Raw genomic sequence first — 21,997 nt, forward strand, 5'->3', positions numbered from 1 at the left:
CTTGAAACGTGTGACTTCTCAAAGAGTCCAACTTCAAACGTCTGCAGTAAAACCAAAGTAGAGTCTTCACCTAAGTAGAAAGTTTCTCTGATTTTACTCAAGGTAGTACAGATTCACAGTGACCTTGCTTGGTGAATCAGGACTGGGCGGAATGGTAGATATTCCTCTTCCACATTCAGGCACATGTTTCTTTTTACCAGTTGCTCAGAATTTGCTTCCAGGTGTGGGTATCTGCTGATGATAACACAGTGGAGTATTTTCTCCTGCTAGTTGTTCTGTGGAAAGGGATGTTGGGGTTTAGACCTATCACAACATATTGGTGTCACTTAGTAATCCCTAAGGGGAAGCTGATTGAAGTGCCTTTCTTTATTTTTGCACTGGAACAGGGGGTTGGAAGAAGAACTTCAACATTTAGGTAAGATGTGGACCAGCTAGTATGCTTGCATTAATGGCCTATCTTATTATAGGTGGCTGGTGTCCCTGGGAGCTTATTTGATAACCCAATTTATTCAGTGGTGTAAAGAAGTGCCACAGAACAGGGGACAGAATGACCAATTAGGGTCTATGGATTTGTCTGCATTCCCAATGTTATGTTGCATTTGTCCAGTCAGTGATGTTTGCATCAAATATACTTGACTAACTTTGCCACTTTTTGGGGGGTGGGTGTTGCTTTCTTGGTTTTACTCTTAAAATTTTCATTGACAAACTGAAGAAGAAAACCTGGGAAGATAAAAACCTCTTCATGTTTTTTCTGGCACAGATCTGCTAGTTATCATGGCCCTTGGCTAGCCTGGCTTCTTGTTGAGGATACCAGTACAAGTTATTCTGGCAATTAATTTAGTTCTTCCTGTTACTAGCCACCTCTTCTCTAGAGGAGTGGCTGTGGTAGTCATACATCTTAGTTTGCCAGGTAGCTGTCTTTCCCATGGTGTAACTGTGCTTTTTGAGCCTTTCAAATTGGCATGAAAGAATGGAAATTTTTAATCTCAAATTTATTAACATAGCAACAGAAGATGCCACGTGATATCCCACCCATTTGCCACATTTGTCGCAGTCCTCTTCAAACCCTATACTGCCAAAGAGCACAAGTAAGTTTCATGCTCCCAACAGCAAAGCCCTTAAACACGAGGTATGCCATAGCTCCTTTCCACCCGACTGACTCACGTCTCTGCCTAAGGTGTATCTGCTCTGAGCACTGTCACTATGACACGAAGTTGCTCTGTTGATTCCTTGCATGAAAACTGTCAAGGCTACATTGAAACATTAGGGTTAGCATATTTACCATTTTAGCCCTTGCCACCCTCCCATAATAATATGCAGAACATCATTTATTCTGGAGGTATTTCTTAGTAATTGTCTCCTGTGGGATGTGAAGACCTCTGTGACACAACAGCGCACAACCCAGGGAGCCGTAGGCTTGCAGAAAACCAAGGCAGGTGGCTGTGGCATTTTTTTCCCCGAGCGCCACGTGTCTGTTTCTGTTCTAACAAGATATGAGTCATAGCAAGGACGTGGCTGTGAATACTTATCTCTTTCACTGGGATGTGTGGAGCAGAAAGAATTTCAGCATGGAAAGAGGACATGAACTGATTTGCTAAAAATCTGTTATTTGCTCGGGGAATTTGTACTGGTATTATCTGGGATAGTTGTGCACACCAGGGACAAGAACCATCCTGTTCCCGCCCCCCCCCCTTTTTTTTTTTTTAAGAACAGAAAGTGACCATTTGGGAATTAGCTGTGTATTTAAAGTATTTAACAAACAACTAAACGATAATGACAAGTTCATCCAACAAAAGTCATCGTGCTGCAGTTATTTTTTCTGTGTGTGCATGGCTTGGCTGGTTGCTTTATCAGAATGTTGGGCTCAGATTTTTTGTGAGCGTGCAAAGGTGGCAAAGGTTAGAAAGTGTCTAGAAACAGGAGTCTGGAAGAGACCTCTTTTATCTTCAGGTCCAACACTTTGCCCAAGCAAAACAGAGAGAAGGCACTTTGTGGATTTTCCCCCAGAGCCCTGCCAAATGTTTCCTAATCACAACCTGCCACAGCCCCGCTGTTCCAGCCCTCAGTCTTTCTTGCTCAGTAGTTGACCATTATAACAAACCTAACACAAAGAACGAACCACTCACCATAAAATGATATACCTACAGTCTTACCCTTAGTGAGGTAGCCATCAATTACGCGGCATGCTCAGCCTTTACAAACCACACCATAAAGAATTACACTGTAAAGGATAAGTGTATGTATTGTATTACTGTGACCATCTCTGCCTCTGACCCATTTAGCCACATATCCATAAAGATAAGACAAACAGATGCCAATGAGCTTTAATTTTGCTCTTATTTTAGGAATTTTATTTCCTGAGCACATTATTTTCATTACTTTGACTCAATTTCCATTAGGTGTGTTTTTAAATGTCAAGGGACTAGTGGATGTTTGTTCTTATTTTTTTCAGATTCTTTTCCATGTTGTTCTGATTTGAACCTTTGGAATAACTGTTTTTCATTGATTAGACCTTGCAATACTAGTATACCATGTATGGTCAAAGGATTGTATTAACATTGGTTACAGTCCAGTCATCATTCATATGCCAGAATTCAGTATAAATACTACTTTATATTTAGTATAAACTCTACTATATTTTGAGGATTTTATGAATTGTCATTTGCTCCATCCTATCTATTTTAACTTAAAATGTCAATCAATCTCTAGGCTATTTCGTATTTTTGTTCCAGTATATAGATGGGGGTTGTCTAGCTTTTTTTTTTTATAGCATTCTGCACCAGCTAAATGAGGGACTGTGCTTAATCAGAATTATTTTGTTGCATGAATCATACATACAAAATTAAATCACATTTTTAAACTCTCATGCCCTGTTCCCATAATCAGCATCGTGTATTTTGGTCCTTCTCCTTCTGCTCATGGTTCTCAGCACCTCTCAGTGCATTTCAGTCTGTACTTTTCTGTACTCGTTTTCTTTACTTTTGCCCTTCTAATCAGGACTTTTGTGCACTCTCACCCCCTTGCTCCCCAGGGGGCTATAGCCAACTCTCCCAGAGCCTGACTTGCTATCTACTTTGGGGCTGGACAGGCTGCGACACAGACACTGCTGACTCTGCTGGGTAGATCTGTTGTATAGAAAGGACTCTGTGACGAGCAGTTTGGGTGAGGAGGATGATGTTCTGCACACTCACATCTAGGCAGATGACTCCCCAGTCTGGTATTAAAAAAAAAATCTGTGTGTCCAATGCACAGCTGCTATATTGGATGCCCAACGTATTTAGACTGCAAAGCACCAGGTTATTTAAGGTCTCTTATTACTGCAGTCCATTGAGCAATCCTGTTAAGCTCTGGTTTAAGGAAGATAAGCACAAATATATTAAAGATAAATGGAGTCAGAAACTTTATTTCTCACTCTTGTTCATGATCTAAACTATAAGAGTATGCCAGCTTTCACCTGAATTATATCACACAAGGAATCCACTGCGAGGAAGGAGGACTGGGGCTGGTGAGGAAGAAGTGTCATTGTCATGGCTTGATGCCTGAAGTTAAGAGTGGTCAAAGTGATCATGGGGGCTTAATAGCAAGGTAACAGCATTATATACCATGCTGCTCAAGGTAGTAAAATTTTAGGCTGACTGTGTTACTGTTAAAATGGAGGGGCGGGGGAACACAGGGCAAAATAATGCAGAATATGTGGGACAGGATGTTGGAAGTGAATCTCAAAATATATCACCTCAGCGCTAAGCATGAGTCAAAAAAAAAAAGTCAAATTGAACCTTAGGAATTACAAGGAAAGGAGTGAAAAGTAAAACGGCCAGCATCATTTTGCCACCGGGTGTGCAATACAATGATATGCCCAGATTTTGGTGTTATAGGCAGATCTGGTTGCATCTGCTTGGGAAAATCATAGTAAAACTAGATGTTGAGCGAGAGAGAACATCTTCCTGTGTAATGGGAAGCTAAAGTAAGTTTCCTCAGTTTGGGTAAAGGGATGATTGACTGATGTCTATAAATGATGAATGCTGTTGATAAAGCAAAAACGTTTCACTGTTACTGAAAATGCAAGAATTTAGAGAAAAGAGAGCTTAAAAAATAAAGGGAAAGCATTTTCACACATTATATAATTAAATCATGGAGCTCTTTGCAACCTGAAGCTGTAAAAATACAAATACAGTTATATAAATGGACAGTTTAATGTTTCACTGATGACTATTATACGTCACAACCCAGCATACCTAGAGATGGGAGAGTATGTGGAGGGGATGTGGGGCTCATTCTCTGCACACCCTGTGTCTTGTACTCCTCTGAAAGCATCTGCAGCTGGCTGGGGTCAGGACAACTAGGCTGGAAGGGACTTTTGGCCAGCTCAGTGGGACAATTCAGTTGCCTAAATATGTGTGTAGTGTTGTTTGCGATAATGTACAGCATCCCGGGCCCCTGCCTGCCAGTCCACAAGGGCAGGCGCTTTTGAAACTAGTCAACACAGGTGTGCATCGCCTTGTCACACTTGCACTGGTACTAGAAAATAGATATTAAATTTTATCATGCACTAATACAATTCTGTGGTACATTAGCACTTGGATAAACATTATTTACACACTTTGAGAGTAACAAGCAGGCCTTCAGTGGACTATGTTTAAGGTTTCAGTATGTTTCTAGGGCAAATTAAAGAAGTTCTAAAGCAAGGAAGAAGCTGACCTGTTTTTTTTAATCCATAAAAAATGTAATTGGAGGATACAATCTGTAAGGAATTTCTTTCAGGATGTTTAGGAAAAGGTAGACCTATTGTCTTATATTTATCTAGGGCTATATTTTATATTACAGAGGAGTAGTTACAAAAGAACACTGCATGTGTGTATTTTAATTTGAAGATGCTTCCTTATTCTCCAGTATCACTTGAACTCATGCCCTTCACGATATTTGTTTATCATAATCATAATTCATGTGTCTATAAGAGGATTTGTATTCTTTTAGCCTGAGGTAAACATGTTCAACAGCCTGGTTTTAGTTGGTGTGCTTCCTTAGCTAAAATTAAGACAAAAGTTCTTGCAAATGTTTAGATATTACTGAGTTATAATAAATTCCCAGTGGATAATTATACTTGCTCTCTTCCAAGCCAGCCTTCATTTTATTATTTAATGCTATTGTTTGTTGTGTATTGAGTAGTTGTTTGTCTTTTGAGGACAGCAGAATAAAGGGATTTACCAAACTCTTCTGAAAATCTGAACACTGCAGTAATATTCAGACCTTCTAAATAATTTATTGAGAGCACAGCCAACAATATGAAATTTTCATGTATGGGTTTCAAACAGGCAACCTCACATAAACTTGAAAGGCATGAAAAATAAGGTTAGGCTTCAAAACGGAGGTCAATATTCTCAGGCTTAGGGTAATAAAAAGGTAATCACAATAGTGTTTAATCTGTTTTTTAAGAAAAACCTTACATTGGCACATTTCAGAGAAGCATGACAAAATTTGAATTTGAAACTTAATAAAGAGATTGGTGGTTGCTGAATAGGGACACAAAACAGTTCCAACATAGGCCAGCGACCAGGCTTGCTTCATACCCTTTGTAGCTCGTGAGGTCTGGGAATGACCATCATCTCCTCCCATCTGCTCCTGGGACTTTGGATAAGAGAAATAATACACTATGACTGGCAAAATATGTTTCAAAATTATTTAAGTCTAACCATCATGTACATACTGTTAAAGCGTATGTTGCTGGCTGTTATGTTATGCTACTAACTCTCATATTAACAATATTTTGTTGCCCAGAGGTGCATTTTAACAACTAATATGATGGGGTTTCTGTTTCTTAAACTGAAACTATAAATGACTGTCCTCGTTAATCATTACAGGAACTAGTATTTAGATGATCATTCTTGTTTGGTCTATAGTATGCAATATAATTCAGTGGCTGAATTTTGACTGTTGCTGGCTTCTGCTAGACACCATTTTTAGAGGCATAGCTGATGTACATTTTTGTGAAACAGATTTTGTTTCATATCCAGATTATTGTTTTTACAGCTTAAACTTCATTAATGCTGTTCAGGGCTCTGTGAGTTATCAAATGGAGTAACAGACATTTGCTGATATCCTTTAGAGCTTCTTGGTACTACAACATTGCTCGCTAAGTTGCTAAGCATTAATGATGTATTTGGCATAACACAAGAAAGAAGATAAAGATAGTCATTGTCTCTAACGTCCTCGGGTGAGCTCTGGGTGCTGGGATGCTTAATTCCTGCTCAGCTCCCTCAGATGTGGGTGATAGCTGGACATCTAAGTAGAAGCTGGATAATTAAGTTGCTCTGTGTGAGTGGCTCTTGGTGGGATTCATCTCAGTTTGGCCATCTTCAGTGTTGACATCGACAACTGAGCTTTACAGTCTAGTCTCCCTTTATAGTCAGTGGGGAGAATCAGGCATTTCTCGAGTGTGATTCATCTGGCCTGTTTTAGACATCAACGTTAGGGTAAGATATACAGGCTAAATGGGGTGACATAAATAGATATGATGTTCTCAGGAGCTTTATTTAGCAGTAGCACACACTCACTGGGCCACTGACTGAGACGTCCATCTCCTCCTTCTAAGAAGCCTGCCCCAACTGCGGGAATAGAGAACAAGCCTCTTTCTGTGCCAGCTGGTATTCACTTTTCCCATACAAAATGCAATGCCTGCAGCTGAGGGACAGTGGCTGGGCCACACAGACACTGGGCTGTAAAATATTTTAGAATATTTGCTTGGGAAATTCAGGTCTGAATCCTCTTACCTAGGTGAGAGCCTTAATTACCCATCTGTTGGTTAGGAAGCAGGCTGCTATGGCAGCAGCCAGTCTTATCCCTCCTCTGTCAGGTCTCTGGGCTGTGCCAATGTGTTTGGTGATGCCAGCTGGAACAAAGCACCTCGCTGCTCAATGTAGCCAAGTTTCCGGTGGCTTTGGGTATGGTCAGAAACATATTTAAGTTAGGGGTTTTGATGCATGAGAAGTCAGGCTCTTGGGTCTAATATTGGAATCATGCACCTGTTTTAGGTGCCAGAGTCCGTTCACAGGTCTAACCATTGGACTCTTCACTTTTAGTGAGGTGCGGGCTCTGAAGCATCTCAGACCTTATAAAAAATGTGACCAATCCTTTGTAGTTTAGGAATATTCTTTCTTCCTGAAAGAATAAACACTGCTTATATTGCTGCTGATGTTACTGTCAATGTCTTGTATGAACTTTCAAAAAGATGTTATAAGTAGTGTCTCTGCAAATAGTTCTTTCACAAGGCTGATAGGCTACTCCTTGCATCAATGACAAATGATGTCTCTGTCTATCATCTTACTGATATCTTGCCACACATCTGCAATCTATTTTCAGTTCTCTGTTGCTCATTACCAATTTAGGAAAGGAATTGAAAAGCTATGGAGACAAAGAGATTTGATGGAGCATGGGGCAGAACCACTGAGACTAGCACCATAATGCAAAGCAACACCAGATCTGATTTTAAGCTGTCTAGAGCAAGGTTCAAAACTCGTGCATTTTTACTCCCCTCCTCCCAAGAGCTATCAGTAACTGGAGTTATTGGTGAAGGCATCACAGGTTAGAGATGGTGCAGTTCAACACACCATCAGTCCACCTTCAAGAAAAGTTCACTGGTGTGCTGTTGTGAGTTTAGTGCTTTGGTGTGGGCTTTAGAAAACCACTACTTAAGTGAGAATGCTTTCAGTTGTAAGAGTGCTGTCCCTCGCTCATGTCTGTCTGTTTAACCATGCTGAAATGTCTTTCCTTTTTGTTTTCTCCCACCTACCTGGGGAAAATCAAAACCAGTATAAGTAAGAATCCTGTGGGTTTTCTGCTTTTGTTTTTGCTGGATGAGGTGTAGACCTGTGATTCACACTGTTCTTGGGTATCTGTCTGGCATTCGTATTTGAAATTGCCGCATAATTATGAATTCCTGGATTTTGGTTTCTTTTGAAAGCAAAGTATTTCTGTGAGCAGTAAAAGTTTGATTTTAACATATGTCACTAGTTTTTTTAAAATTCCTTCTTTTTTACTAATAACATTCTGAGTGCAATTAAACGTATACAGTTTCTGGATTCTTGTAACAATGCATACTCCACCATTAATTTACAAATACATTTATCAGCACACTATTTTGAATGCATACCTCTAAAACTCTACCTGAGTATTTATAAATTGCTTATCACCGTGGTGGCTAAGCAGTGTACCTTTAAATAAGGCATCAGAGCTTATTCTCTTCTTACGAGCAATTTAATCTGTGGTTGACATTTCAGTGGTCTGGTATTTTAAGGATTTGGGCTTAGTATTATCTGTGCCCTGTAAGACAGCACTACATGCTGGGATGGGTTTACACTTGGGCCACTTGTATTTGGCATTGCATGATGGTAGCATAAAGGCACAGTTGCCTAAAGGAAGGGACCAGCTTGAGAGGGGATGAAGAACATCTTCCCTGTGTTGATTCATCTTTTGCACAAACCCTTCCCGACTTGCTGGGACTGCAAGTAATGAGTCCAGAAATCCACTCTGGGGGCACCACCTCATTTCTACCTTTAAAGCCATTGTGGGCAAAGCCAGAGAGGGAAAATTTGAAAGAGGAGCAGCCGAGTGGGGGCTTTTGATCAAGTCATGTTGGCCGAGAGATGCTGAGACACAGATAGCCATGGCACATACTCCTGCCAGAGCTCCTTGCACTCACTGGGCTGCTGTTTGTTCCCCCATCCCAGCTCCATCTTTGAGCCGGCAAGGCTGGTGCCCATCCCAGCTCCATCTCTGAGCCAGCGAGGCTGGTGCTGGGGGCAGTGTGAGACCCTACTGTGGGGTGACCTCTCGCCAGTCCTGGTGGTGTGGTGGGAATGTGCTAATGGCAGAGCTGTCTCTGCTCTGCCTACTGCAACGAGCTGGTGCCTCTCTCAGCTGCAGGGAGAACATGCAGCACCAGATGACAATTCTGGCATGAGGTGGTACCACAGTATATACCAGGTGGTTTTAAACAAGAGTGACAGTAGTTGTCAGATACTAGTCAGAGAGATGTTTAGGAGTGGTGACTAGAGAAGGTGCGTTAGCTTTGGCGTGCCTGTTGTCATCCTCCTGGTATGTTGTGTGCCTAGTGCCTACAGGATTGGCATGGGTACAGTTTAATCAAACCTAGTATTTGCTGATGAGGCAGCAGAAAATAAGATTCAGAGGATGGAGTGTCTCTGTGTTGGTCTCCCAGGTGAATCCTCAATTTGTTCAGGAGTCAGCTCTTCTTCCTGGTCTTTTGAGCTGTACAAGGGAATTCAGGGTTTGCATGCAAACACGTGAGCTTGGGTGGTCCCAAGTACACTGCCTTTGGATTACATTCCCACTGCTGGCTGTTTTAGGGAGTGTTAAGGTCTGCTTGGCTCTGAATGCGGTGTGACGTTGACAGTCCTTGCTGTATTTGATGTTAATCTCCATTTCTTTTTGCAGTCTTCTGTGAAAGCCACAGCACTGTGAAGGGACAGAGGCCTCTCTGAACAGTGCCATTGCACACCTGACTTACATTACTTAGAGGCTGATATATTTTTTGAGGACTCAAGCAAAAAAAAAAATTACTTCAGTATAAGTAATTTATTTCCTAAAAGGAAGGTTTCCAGCCATGGCTCAGGTGTGCAATGATGCAATATTACAGTATTATAAGGAACTGACTTTGACCTTGAGAAGAACCTAAAAAAATGCCTGTCCTTGCTTTGATGCAAGGAAGTCTCATTTTGGGAAGTCCCCTGTCTGTGGTGATCCCATTTCACATACCAAAATTATTTTCTGTTTTCTTCATGGTATACAAAAGTGCAGTTTTACACTGCGGCTATGTGTCTTGACTCACATAAACAGTATATGAGGCTTCAAAGATTTTTGCCTTTTTTAATTCTTTCTTGAATTCTGTTATATCTCCACTCATGCTGTTTCATGTGTCATATCTGTATGTCTACATCTAGTCCTTTTCCTTGCCTTAAAGTTTTTTAACTCTGTGACTGTCATCAACGGCAGCTGCAAATTCTGTGGAATTTCTCTATATATTAGCCCTCTTAGAGACATTTAGCTGATGCTAAAGAGCAGCCAGATTTGGTAAGACCTGTCAGTGGCAGTTATCTCCTGAGATGATCCCCTTTCTCCACCTGGCAGTTTTTCTGCCTTTACAGTTTTGATGCATTGACTGTACTTCAAGTATTTTGAGTATCAGTCAAAATGCAGCTGTCTTTTCAGAGAGTAAATCAGTCCCTCAAGAGAATGTAAGGCAAATTTTATGCAATTACTCACACAGATTACTAGATTTCTATAATACTATACAGTGTGTGTGGCATATAACATTGGAAACAGTGAAAATGATGTTCATAAGAATAGCATGAGTTTCTTAGAAATATCTGAATATAACTACAGTTCAAAACCCACTTTGTCTTTCCTGTTATGCTGCTACCTCCACCTGTGGTATAATTTCAGCAGCATCTTTGCCAGCCTCCTTCTTCCTGACCCGCTTCCTCCTGAAGGCATGTCAGCTCCCGGCATCGCCGGAGGCACCGCTGTTCCTTGTCCCACAGGAGGCACCAACTCCAGGGCTCTCGCAGAAACCTGTCGTGGGAAGTGTGAGGCGTCTCTGGAGAGAGGCTGCCGCATCCCCTCTGTTCCCAAGTAAATTACACCCCAAAGCTCCCCAGAGATGCGTGGCATTGGCAGGATGAGGCCAGCCTGTGTGCTCACTTAGCCGGTCTCTGTAGCAACTCTAGGCGAGCACAGCAGCGTGTATGTGCTGAGCGTGCAGGGAGTTGCAGTCAGCAACTCCCCACATTTTTTTGGTGGAAAATTGAACTGGGGGCCTCATGATTCTCAGAAATACAGTTGTTTGTGACCACAACCATTGTACAGAAAGAAGGGTAGGGCAAAGTGGCACCGGAGACTACTTCTGTGGTATTTCCCAGCCCTGATATGATTTTTTTTCATGGAACCATTTCCTAGGCTTTTATAAAATAAACTGAAGTTATCCACCTAGCCCATGTATTCCTATCCATGTGATTCGTGGACAGGAAGGTTTCATATCCATCATGCAAACACTGTTCACTTGATTCAAAAGGTGGAGTAAGAGCTGCATAGCAAGTTGCCATTGTGGCTGTCGACCAGCATGTGAAGCTGGCCCACACTTCGCTGTTGGGTTTTACAGGTGGTTTTGCACCTGGTCTCTCTCCCCGGTCACTGTGTGAGTCCCTCATACTGAACATCTCCAGGGTTTCCAGGCCACAGCTACAGACCCCATCTCCTCCTTTTCATCACCTTGTCTCTGCTACTTTGGCCAGCCATGATCCCCTCTTCCCCATTGGTCCCTGTTTTTTCTCCAAAAAGTCTCTCTTCCCCTATTCCCTGTACTGGTTCCAGTGTCACCACCTTCTCTATCCTAGTACACTCACTGTCCTCTTGCCCTCAGATCTGCTTTTGTGTCTCCTAAGTTTAAGTTATTGGGGATGGTGTTGGTCAAACTTTAGGAGCAACTTCATTTTTGTGACATTTTGCACATTTTTCAGCTTTTTGACAAGTGAAAATCTGCTGAATCGATGTTTTCTCATCAGAAGGCTTAGACTTTTGATGAAGATCCCTCTCTTTCCCCCTTTCTTTCCAACCAGCAGACATGACTTTCTGCTTTAAAACACTGAGAGATTTCCCAGATCAAAACATCATTGGAAATGATGTCTCCACAAAGCACTTCTGCTCCAACAAAGCAGTATAGCTGGACTGAAATATATTTCACGGGACTTTTTTCAGTGACCTCTATTAGTCAGCGAGTGCTCTAAGAGTGCTAAATGAGGACAGAATCTCCAGAAATATTTAGATGCTAAAAATGAAAATGTCTCTGAGCATGTGTGAACTCTGATATTTTAGTTTTGTTATATATATATAAAAATATAATTTGTCCAAACTTGGAGGACAGCTCTCACACTTCAGAGTGGAAGAGCTGCTGAAAGCAAAGGACACTGGAATTTTTCAGCCAGGGCAACACATTTTCCTCTAACCTCATCTCGGAAATGAATGAAGTGTTTTGACTGAAATTCCTTCTTCCTTAAATAATTAAATCAGTCTGAGGCAGACACTTACCATGGAAAAAAAACAACCCAAAAAGCCCAAGAGGGTAAAAATTGGCAAAGATCTCAGGAACTGAAAATAGAAGGAAATGTTGGGCAACTTTTAAAGTAGCTGTTATCAACTTTGCCTCTAATATATGCAGTGTGCTGTTGCCTGATCAGTAGGTTTTTCCCAGCGCAGCCCTCCTGCGTATCTCGGGAGATGTTCTCAGTTCCTCTCGCTGGGCTATTTCAAGGCAACCGAGGGCTCCCTACCTACGTCTGTGGCATGGGCTATCTGCTCCCACGGGCTCTCTCACAAGCTCCCTTCCCGTCCCTGGTGTGAGGGGTGGGACGAGTCAAGCTGGGGCTCCCCCCTTGCCCTGGTGCAGCAGCCAGGAGGGCTGGCATGGGGTGCTGCTCTGTGGGGGGCGGCAGGGTCTGGCGTCCCCCCGGCCCGGCTGAGCAGTGCCCAGTGATAGGAAGAGCTCCTCACTTCTTCACTCACCCGAATTGTCCTCCCAAGAAAGAGTGTTGTGGAGGATGGAGCAGAGCCTGGTTGGACTTGTAGATGAGACTCACTGTTGTGTCACCCATTGGGTGCCACGGGGCAGGCGGTGGGGCTATGCCAGAGCCCCCCTTGCCTGCCCAGCCCTGGGTGCTCCATGCAGCTGTGTCCCTCCAGATGTTTTCCAAGGTCAAGGTGGGTCTTGGCGTTGGTCCTTGCTCCTGAAGCGCCAGATATTTGGCATCAACTACATATGGCATGAGCCAGTGTAAAGGCAGAAACAAAGCCTGGCAGAGGGGATCTCGGAGGAAGCTTCTTGTTGCTCTTGGAAGGGGAAGCTGAGAGCCCTCAGTAACAAGCCCTAGTCCCTACATAAAATCATGGTCCTGTTGCTGGGCTGTGCGTTAGCACAGCTTTCCTGTTCTTGGTCATTAACACTTGGCATGGTGTGTGTTTTCTTTCATTTTACAGGAATTTGATGTATTTCACCACTGGGTAGAGAAAAAAATCATCACTGAGAATGTCATGATTAATTTTTTTCCTCTTGAAGAACTATGAAATTATTCTGAAATGTATGACACGTGTATAATAACAGCCTAGTGCTCTGTTTTTAAAAAATGTACTAGAGGCATTGTGCAGTTTCCCAGAGGCTTAATGAGGGAGCCATACTGTGTTGGAAATTTTTCAACAATAAAAATTGACCTATTACATGCTCATGTAAAATGAGGGTTGACAATCACACAAATATGTCCAAAACCAAATACAGGCATTGTAAAATATCAGTTCTTTCCCACAGAGAAACTGGTCACCTGTTCATAGTAGAATTTTGCATTATATCCTATTCAGTAAAGAATAAGATGCTTCCCCACAGGGAAAAAAATGGCAGCAAAGTACTGGCCCGGTGCCCTTCTATCAATGCTTTTCACTGACTGTTTTGCCAAGTCCTCAAAAATAACGCATAGGCATATTTTTTCAACATATGTTTTGCTGCTTTGTTGGTTTAAAGGCACAAAGGGAAGAAAAGGTTCTGCATTACTTGCCTCTTCATCATCAAACGCAAGAAAAATTCCTTGTTTGCTTGTTTGATTTTCTTTTCTCTCCATAATACTTATTTTATTTTTTAAAAATCTAATCACTTTTGTTGTTCTTTTAACATATATATCAGAAGTGGCCTCTTCTTAAAAATTGAGCATATGGCTCTGAACCTGCATCTACATTCAGGGAAGCATCTATTGCAAAACACTGAAATTTAAATCCATGGGAGCAGAAAAGTGGGATTCAGGAATTATTCAGTATACTATTGAATAATCAAATAAAGGAAGATAATTAAATATAAAGAGTTGAAGAATAAATTAAACATGGTAAGTATTGCTCCTCTGCTCAGAACAAATTAAGCTACTGTCAATGTTTGTATGTTCTTCAGATATTTAACAGTAAGTTTAAGCCAATGTGTACCCCAGAGGAAACACTAAATGACTATTGGGATTTAAAACCCCCCAACTGTTTCACTGCTGAATGGGTGTCACTAGTGAATGTACTAGCAGTAACCTCGCAGTACCTTGCTTCAGTTCCCTGGCCAGTCACCGGCTCGTGATGTTCCCAGCAAGAGAGAGCAATATGGGGAGGTGGAACGTGATGTAGGGAGAGATCAGAGTTTATCAGCAATCCCTGTCAAGCACCAATCTCTGTGTGTTAAGGGGGGGAAAAGGATTAAAGTACGAAAGCAGAACCAGCGTGGCAACTAGGGTCTTGATGCATCTTCAGTGTACGAGGCTACAAGTCATGAGACTCTTCTTCAGCACAGAGATCTTTTTGTGTGGATCTCCTTGCAGTTTCTTTGCCCTTTGTAATGCAGTTTAAAAAAAGAAAAAAAAATTCCTATATGGTAGGCCATAGATATGCAATGCAGTTTATCCACATTTAAATAAATATGGGTAAAGATTATAGAAAAGGATGATAATAGATATAGAAAAGCACGATATTAGAAAGACAAAGGTGAGGAGAGAAAGAGAAGAAATTTACCTCATTGTTAAGCTAATTAATTAATTTTTTGTAAAATTTTCTGGTTCTGATTTTCAATTCAGAGGTATGCAACCTAATGTTAGAATATTAAATTAAAAAAAAAATGGACAGGAGATTATTATGAAGCAAAGAAGGTTGTGTGCTACTGTAGGATTAGAGAAGTCATTCTGGCCATAGAGGATATTGCATTTATATAATAGGAAAAACCTAAACCTGTCACTTAATAATTTAAGTCTTTCCAAGATAGAACTGCTGAAGCTGATGTTAAGTATACAATGATACAATCTGAAAGATATCAAAGTAAAAATGGGAGAATTAGTGTTTACAAGAATTAAACAAATATTGCAATATTTGTCAATTTTAACAAAGAATATATAGATTCCAGAGTTACTTGTAGATGCTATCTGGATGATTACTTTACTGCTAATATCTAAGAATCTCTTAAAAATACATTCATGAGTTATATAAATACACATAATCTGTAATGACTCAGATGCCCATATAACTTAAGTGTGTAGTACTATAATATGCGTGATAACCATAACTTAGCACTCTGTTTAGGTCCAGAAAGAACAATACCATAATCCTGGTTATTTCATTGCTTTTACTATGTTCTAATGCCTTGACAATTAGTTACAAGCCGTATATTCCAATGCTATGTTTTACTAACTCATTGTGCATTTAGTGTATAGTATGGTATAGTTGTGTGCTTCTGGCAAAGGCAACTTCTCAAGCAGCGATGGCCATGACCACCCTTTTGATGTTCATTTCATTTCAGATCCTGTTGTAATGCTCAATTTGTGTCTGGTTCCTGCTGCAGACGATTACTGGTACAGGACTTATGATTCATTTAGGAATAGAAGCTGAGTCAGACACCAATAAATGCCAGTCGTTTACCTCTAAAACAGGCAATTTTCTTCAAGTAAACCCTGAGGAAGTTGTACAGGAGCATACTGAAACTTGGCACACATAGCTTGAACGCTGAACAAGTTGTTTGGGCAAATTACATGGGAAAGCCAATTTAAAGTCACTGAAGTGTCATAAGTATTGGGGCAATTCAGATGAATTCGCTGTGCTGAATGATGGGATCTCATTCAAGGGCAAAAATCTGCTCACAGAATGTGTATAGGATCTTAAGTAGTGCTTATAAATAACTACACATATTTTATTTCTCTCATTTCAGTGACTATTTCAACAAGTACCTTCTTTGATGGCTTACTGGTAACTGGGCTCTACACCTCTACCAGTGTTCAGGCTTCCCAGAGTGTTGGTGGTTCCAGTGCTTTTGGATTTGGTAAGTCCAGTGTAATTTACATTTTGCAATCCAGGGTAATGAATATTTGGTTGTACAGAGGACATCAATAACAACACAATTACTGAAATAGGTTAATTTAGACTGAGTAATCAACAATGCATGGAAGTCAGTAGGAGTCAATGAGATCAGGCAGTGGTGGTTTTTAGACAGCTTTTATTTCTTCCTTCACTTTCTTCTTCTTTGGTCAGCCCTGGTACTGGTATACTGAATTATATGAATTTTAAGAGAGAAAAGCCTCAGCAGCTAAACTGATTGAAATAGCCATTTCTAAATGGTGTGACATTTTGTATAAACTAAAGCATTTAGCCCAAAGCATCTATTTTTGGGCTGAAAAACTGATTCCTTTGAGCTTATGTCAACCTACTTTTCCCTTTCACTTAACAATAGCATCTTCCTTAAAACCAGAATGCTGGTCAAGACACTTTATATAACCAATTATTTTCCGTGTACGAAAAGCAGAATTGTAGTAAAAGGGTTAGGACAGGTTTTGCAGAATTATTGTATATTTCAAGTTCTGCTGTAGCATTCAGCAGTAGCAGCCAGGCCAGCTGTGCTAAGCACAAGCGTTTTTGAAAAATCTCTTCTAAATTTGTGCAAGTAATTTACAGCTATACCTTCTGCAGTTTGTTATTTGGTAACATTTTTTATATCCTTACAAATAATTGTAAGAATTGCGTTCCTCTGATTGGAGGAACTCAGTGACCCCTAAAAAGCAATCTGGGGTGAAGGTACAAAAATAGGTACCAGTTGTATGGGACACCAACTGCGCTGCACTTGCAGTAGCATGTTTAAATGTTCATTAGTCTGTTAGGATTACACTTCAGTACTTTCTTCCTTATAATCTTTCATGGTAATTATCTCTGTTATAATGCGTGTGAAACATGAGTGGCCTGGGCATGTGAGTGTCATACAGCAGACATACGTTGGTTGTAAATGAAAGAATGTAACGTAAATAGCACATTATTTAAAACTGTATTGAGGAATAATTTGAGAAGGGCTTTGCCTCTGTGAATAGCACGACCAATCAAGCTCAGACCTTTTGCTTGGCCTTTCAAAGGGACCAGCACAGCTGCCAAGGTATTTCAAGTCTTACACAAAATGCACTGAAGGATCTACTCTTCTGGAAGAAGTAGTACTGCTGTTTCTCCCTTCCCACCGTACTCTTTACAAAACTAACAGGATCTGATGGAGTATGCGAGATGGAAAGCACTTATCAATGTGAAATTTTTGGGACGGTCAAGTTACTGGCAAGCTATTATCTTGCCATAAAATAGGTGTTTGTATCACGTCATTGGGGAGATCACGGCCCTGTACGGCAAACTCACTGGGCAAGGTATACAGGTCATGTTTAATCACATCTAAATATTTAAGAATGGAAATTAAGCAAAATTTTAAGAACCTAAATAGCTTTGTGCATTTACAAAGTATGTCTGTATTTTTTCCTAAATTTGTATCTTCATCTGTAGAATGGGGCTGTTACAGTGGGTGTCTCACTGAGACAGATGTTAAAGTAACATGTGATGTGTGACAGGAAAAAAGACGTGGCCTTTTTTAACTTTCCAAAGGTCATTTTATAGCTCTTGATGTGTTACTTTGACCATTCAGTCACTGGTAAGATAACCAACAACTAAACTTCTGACACATGCGTTCTGTGGACCAAAAGAAGATCCAAGCCTACAGGCTGGGAAAATACAAAAGCCAAAGAGATGCGAAAGCAGTCACGCATGGTTGGAGCTACCTCATTTTGCTCGTCAATACAAATTCTAAAACATCATGCCCAGGGGAGGTCTGCTGCTCTGTCTCGAGCATGCCTCCATCCATGTCAGAGAAAAACGGCTGCCATCTCTGACCTTTCTTTTGAACTTTCTGCAGGCAAACTGTAGGGTCAGTTGTGTTACAGTTGTTAGTTATGCAACATTTTAAATAAAAATCTCATTTTGTTTTTTTTTTTTTTGCTAGCTCCTAAGCTTGCATATATATTGAAAAAAAAAATCTAAATGTTTCAACAGAGCTGATGCTCTTGTGCAGTGTCTTTGCAGTCACCGTAAGAAGTAAACAGTGAAGGAGAAATGGCAATAGCTTTTGAACTTAATTTTATATGAGTGTTCAATCCATGATGTACTGATGGCTCCCAGGATTGAGAACCACATAAACTTTTCCTTTCTCTACTCTGCAGTGAGAGATGAAAAGGCTAGCCTCTTCCAAAAAGCATTTAGCATGCGAATGATACACTTCTTAAAACAATTTGGTAGTTTTAAAAATTATCAATATTTTAAAATCTACCATCTGCAGTAGAGAAAGAGAGTAGTCTCCACAGTATTTAATATATTGTTTAATAAAATAGTAGGTGGGAATGGCATTGTTTCGTTTTCTGAAGAAAACACAAAGCGCTTTCTCCAGAAACCCTGGATCCATCTGTTGTGTCATCATTTCCAATTAGCAAAGAAGCTGCTTCTCCTTTCCAGCAAGTGATCGTGATGTTCAGGTTAGATTTAGCTTGCTGGAAACTCTTTTTTTAAAAAACTCGAGGACTGTGTCAGGTTCAGAGACCTCAATTCAAAGATTCATATGACTTATCAGAGATTAGCCGGGGGGGGGGGCGGGGCGAAGCTGGGCCTTTAAAACCTGAAGATAGCAATAGTCTGAAATTGGGTTGATAGTGGTTGCTTACGCAGCAGGGAGAATATTTTTTCTCCCTTGCAATATCACCATTGAAATGCTCTTGTCTGTGTTACGCAGGAGGTCACACTAGATTATCATAATCTTCCAGTCTGCCCCGACAATATGAAGTCTTCCCAACATACATATATCTGTCTTTTGTGCCATAAGTTACTGTATTGTGGCTACAACTATCTTTTAATTACCCAATTTAGGAAGTCACTTGATGGAGACACAATCATTGTCAGTTATCATCACAGTTAGTTAACCGTGTCAAGAAGCTTTGAAGAAAAAAGACAAAATACATTAGTGCTAACAGAGTTCATTCTAAGGGTTATGTTTTCTTTCTTTTTCAGTATATATTGTGTAGCCAAAGAAATAGTTCCTGGTTTCCTCTGTGGGATTACACTGACATGAAACTTGCTGAAATTTTTATTTGGGAAGCCTTCTAACAACTCTTTTAGGGAGAAATGAGTAAGCTTTTGGGGATAAAAATTAATAGTTGTCGTAAATATTGATCTTTTGTCCCAAGCTGAACCATTGTCTGGGTTCAGATTAAGGTAAAACTAAAACTGTAAACCTAAAATTAGAACTAGGATGAAACATAAATGTGTACTTGAAACTTCACTAACCATGCTGTAAGGAAATGATCCTTAAATCTAGCTTCTAAGAATAGTGTTCCTTTATTCATTAGATCCCTTGGTACAACAGATACCCTAAGTTGCATCTCTCCAGTATCATTTCCACTCTCCTTTCCTAATCAGTGCAGTGCGTACCTGGGATCATTTCCACATCCTTCAGCTTTGCCTGCTGAAGGCTGAAGAGCAATCCTGCTCTTCATCTCCCCCTTTCTCAAGCCACACTGATACCCCTCAGTGTCATTCACGCCCTGTCTCTCTCTGGAGACACATTTTGGACTCCTGTGGGATCTCTCCATCCCTAAGTGTTCTTCCCTTCTGCTTTTGACTCTGAGGGTCCTTGCTGGTGTTTGGCCTTTTTTTGAGAGCTTCGGTCATCTGCTGGCCGTGCTCTGGGGTTTGTCAGCCCCCCAAGGCTAACCTCCCATACAGCCAGGATGTCCATACAGTCACTTAGGGGCTCTCACTGCTTGATTTATTCCCAATATATAAGAGGGAAGTGGGAGACAGGAGTCCTAAAAAACATGTTGGAGAGCTACAAATGTGGTGGCGGGTTTGATGGGGATGATTGCTTGCAAATGAGATTAAGGTTAAATGGGTTTGGTGGGTGGTAGGGGTACCAGTCTGTAACTTGGGATAAGTATGAAAATACAGCTCAGCTCCTTCAAAGCCATGTGCACTGGAAAGCAAGGAACGTAGTATAATTTCTACAATTAAAGGAGAAGATTACAGCGTAATCCCTCAGCAGCGATAAGGAGCACTGTGTGCTGAGGACCTGAATCTGTCTCATTACACGGGATCGTCCCGACTGACAGGCTGGTTGAGCAGACAGACGTGCTGGGCTGCGCACATCAAAGCTTGCCTTTGACCTGCCAGTCACACTGCATCTTTGCGCATTCGGGTTCTTCCCAAAGCTTTACGGCTCCCCGGTAGATTTTCACATCATGCACACATGACAAATTATTTAAAATTTAAGTTTGGTGTAATTAGTTTCTTACAAACTACAGCGGAAAATGTAAACCTTTATAGTTAAGCCACCCAAAAACTAATTTTATGCAAAATCATAATTACTACACTAATGTTTACCTTTTAATAAATGTGGAATAAACAAGTAATTTCATTATAATATTTGTATATGCATTAACCTTTCAACCTAAATTGAAAAGGTCCTTTTAAAAGTCCATAGGCTCTATTATGGTAAAGACAGTGGATTCAAAGCTCTCATTACACTGGAAAGTGTTGCCTCAGGCCTAATTGTCTAACAGAAAATTTTTGGTTTAGTTTCTGTGTAGGTTTATACAACTTGTAATTTACTATCTTTTAAAATGGATGTCTTCTTTCTACTGTGAGGTCATAAACTGCTGGTGAATTTTAGGTTTTGTTTAACTCTGTGGGCTACTTTATAAGAGGCTATGAGAGCGATGTTACCTGGAAACATTTTAGTGCCTGAACAGGGGAACTGCATACGCTAGAAAGCAAAAAATAGAATATGAAAGATCATCTTGCAATCTTTCCTCTTTTGCAATTCTTTGTTTCTATACCATGAAGGTGATCACACCTACTGTAAGTAATACATAGTCTCTGGGATTTTAAAAAAATCTGATAGTTACAAATATTCCTTAAAGTATGGTGAATAATAAATTACCTAGAGGAAATTCTGGGAAGAACAATCACTAGAAATAATTTACTTGGCATTACATTTTATCTTATACTCTTTTCTTTTTAAATTATTCTATTGCCTTCTGACAGAATTAAGGCAGCCTTCCCATAATCCTCTGCTTGGTATTTTGGTTACATACATGTTTGCATAACAGACCAAACCCAAAATCCCCTTTCAATTTATAGATGAAGGATCGTTTTGATCCGGCTCTGTATGAGTTGGGAATTGGGGAAAAGGATAAAAGTAGTTTCCTGGTGCTGTATGCCCCTTTGGCTCACAGGTCACGAGCAGTCTTAGGGCAGAGTGACTGTAGACGGATGTCATTGGTGATGCTGCTGGTTTCATCTCCAGAAGAATAAGGGCAAAGAGGGTGCCTGGGTGGCTGAAGGGCATCCACAGTGTCATCTCCAAGGGGGTACCACAGAAAATGCTCTGGTCTTGCTCCCCAGCTCTGCCGGTGCATTGGTCTGGACTGTGTGTTGGAGGCATCCAAGGCTCCCGCTGCTCCTGGATGAGGCGTGTGGCTTCAAGCCTTCAGAGGTTTGGGTTTGGCATCAGTTTATGCTCAAACACTGATGGTTCTGGGGCAATGTTTTGCTTTCAGATTTTGACAGATAAAGGAAAATATCCTCCACTAACATTGTGAGATGGAAAAAGGCCAACTGTTGGATTTTTCTTGTTAGGTGAGCCTATAGAATTGATCGCTCCTGCTCAGTCTTTGCCTCTCTGTGCTTCTTCACAGCTTTAAAAAGTAAGGAATAATCAGTAAATGCCAGCTCTTAAAAAAAAAATTTCAGCTATGTACATGCTACCGTTCTTGAAGTGCAGTTTTGTAACTCACTGAAATTGCTGTAGATCCCTGGTTTACTTTGTGACAAGCCAAATGGGCTCCAGGACCCTCCCTTCACACCGGAGATATTTGCCAGAAACCAAACAGATGGTGAACTAGGAAGAAATGACCCTCGGCATTCTCATTAGAACAGTTGGGGAAATTTTAATAGGCCCCCATTTGCCTTGTGCTGTATCTAATACCCTTTGAACTGCCACTTTTTTTGTTTGTTTGTTACAAGTCAACTACTGCCATGTATATTTTAATAGGGATTATCAAATACAATTTGCCCAGAAGATGTA

At 40.7% G+C, this 21,997-nt stretch overlaps 1 protein-coding gene across 1 annotated transcript in view; it reads left to right on the top strand.

The window, feature by feature from the left end:
• Nucleotides 1–21,997, top strand: part of RELN (reelin) — a 297,658-nt gene that overhangs the window by 33,986 nt on the left and 241,675 nt on the right. Inside the window, exon 2 of the mRNA XM_050915640.1 lies at nt 15,779–15,889. Coding sequence (XP_050771597.1) covers nt 15,779–15,889 — 111 coding nt within the window. The remainder of the gene's footprint in view (nt 1–15,778; nt 15,890–21,997) is intronic.

This window comes from Gymnogyps californianus, chromosome 1, assembly GCF_018139145.2.
Source record: "Gymnogyps californianus isolate 813 chromosome 1, ASM1813914v2, whole genome shotgun sequence".
NCBI classification, from domain to species: Eukaryota; Metazoa; Chordata; class Aves; order Accipitriformes; family Cathartidae; genus Gymnogyps; species Gymnogyps californianus.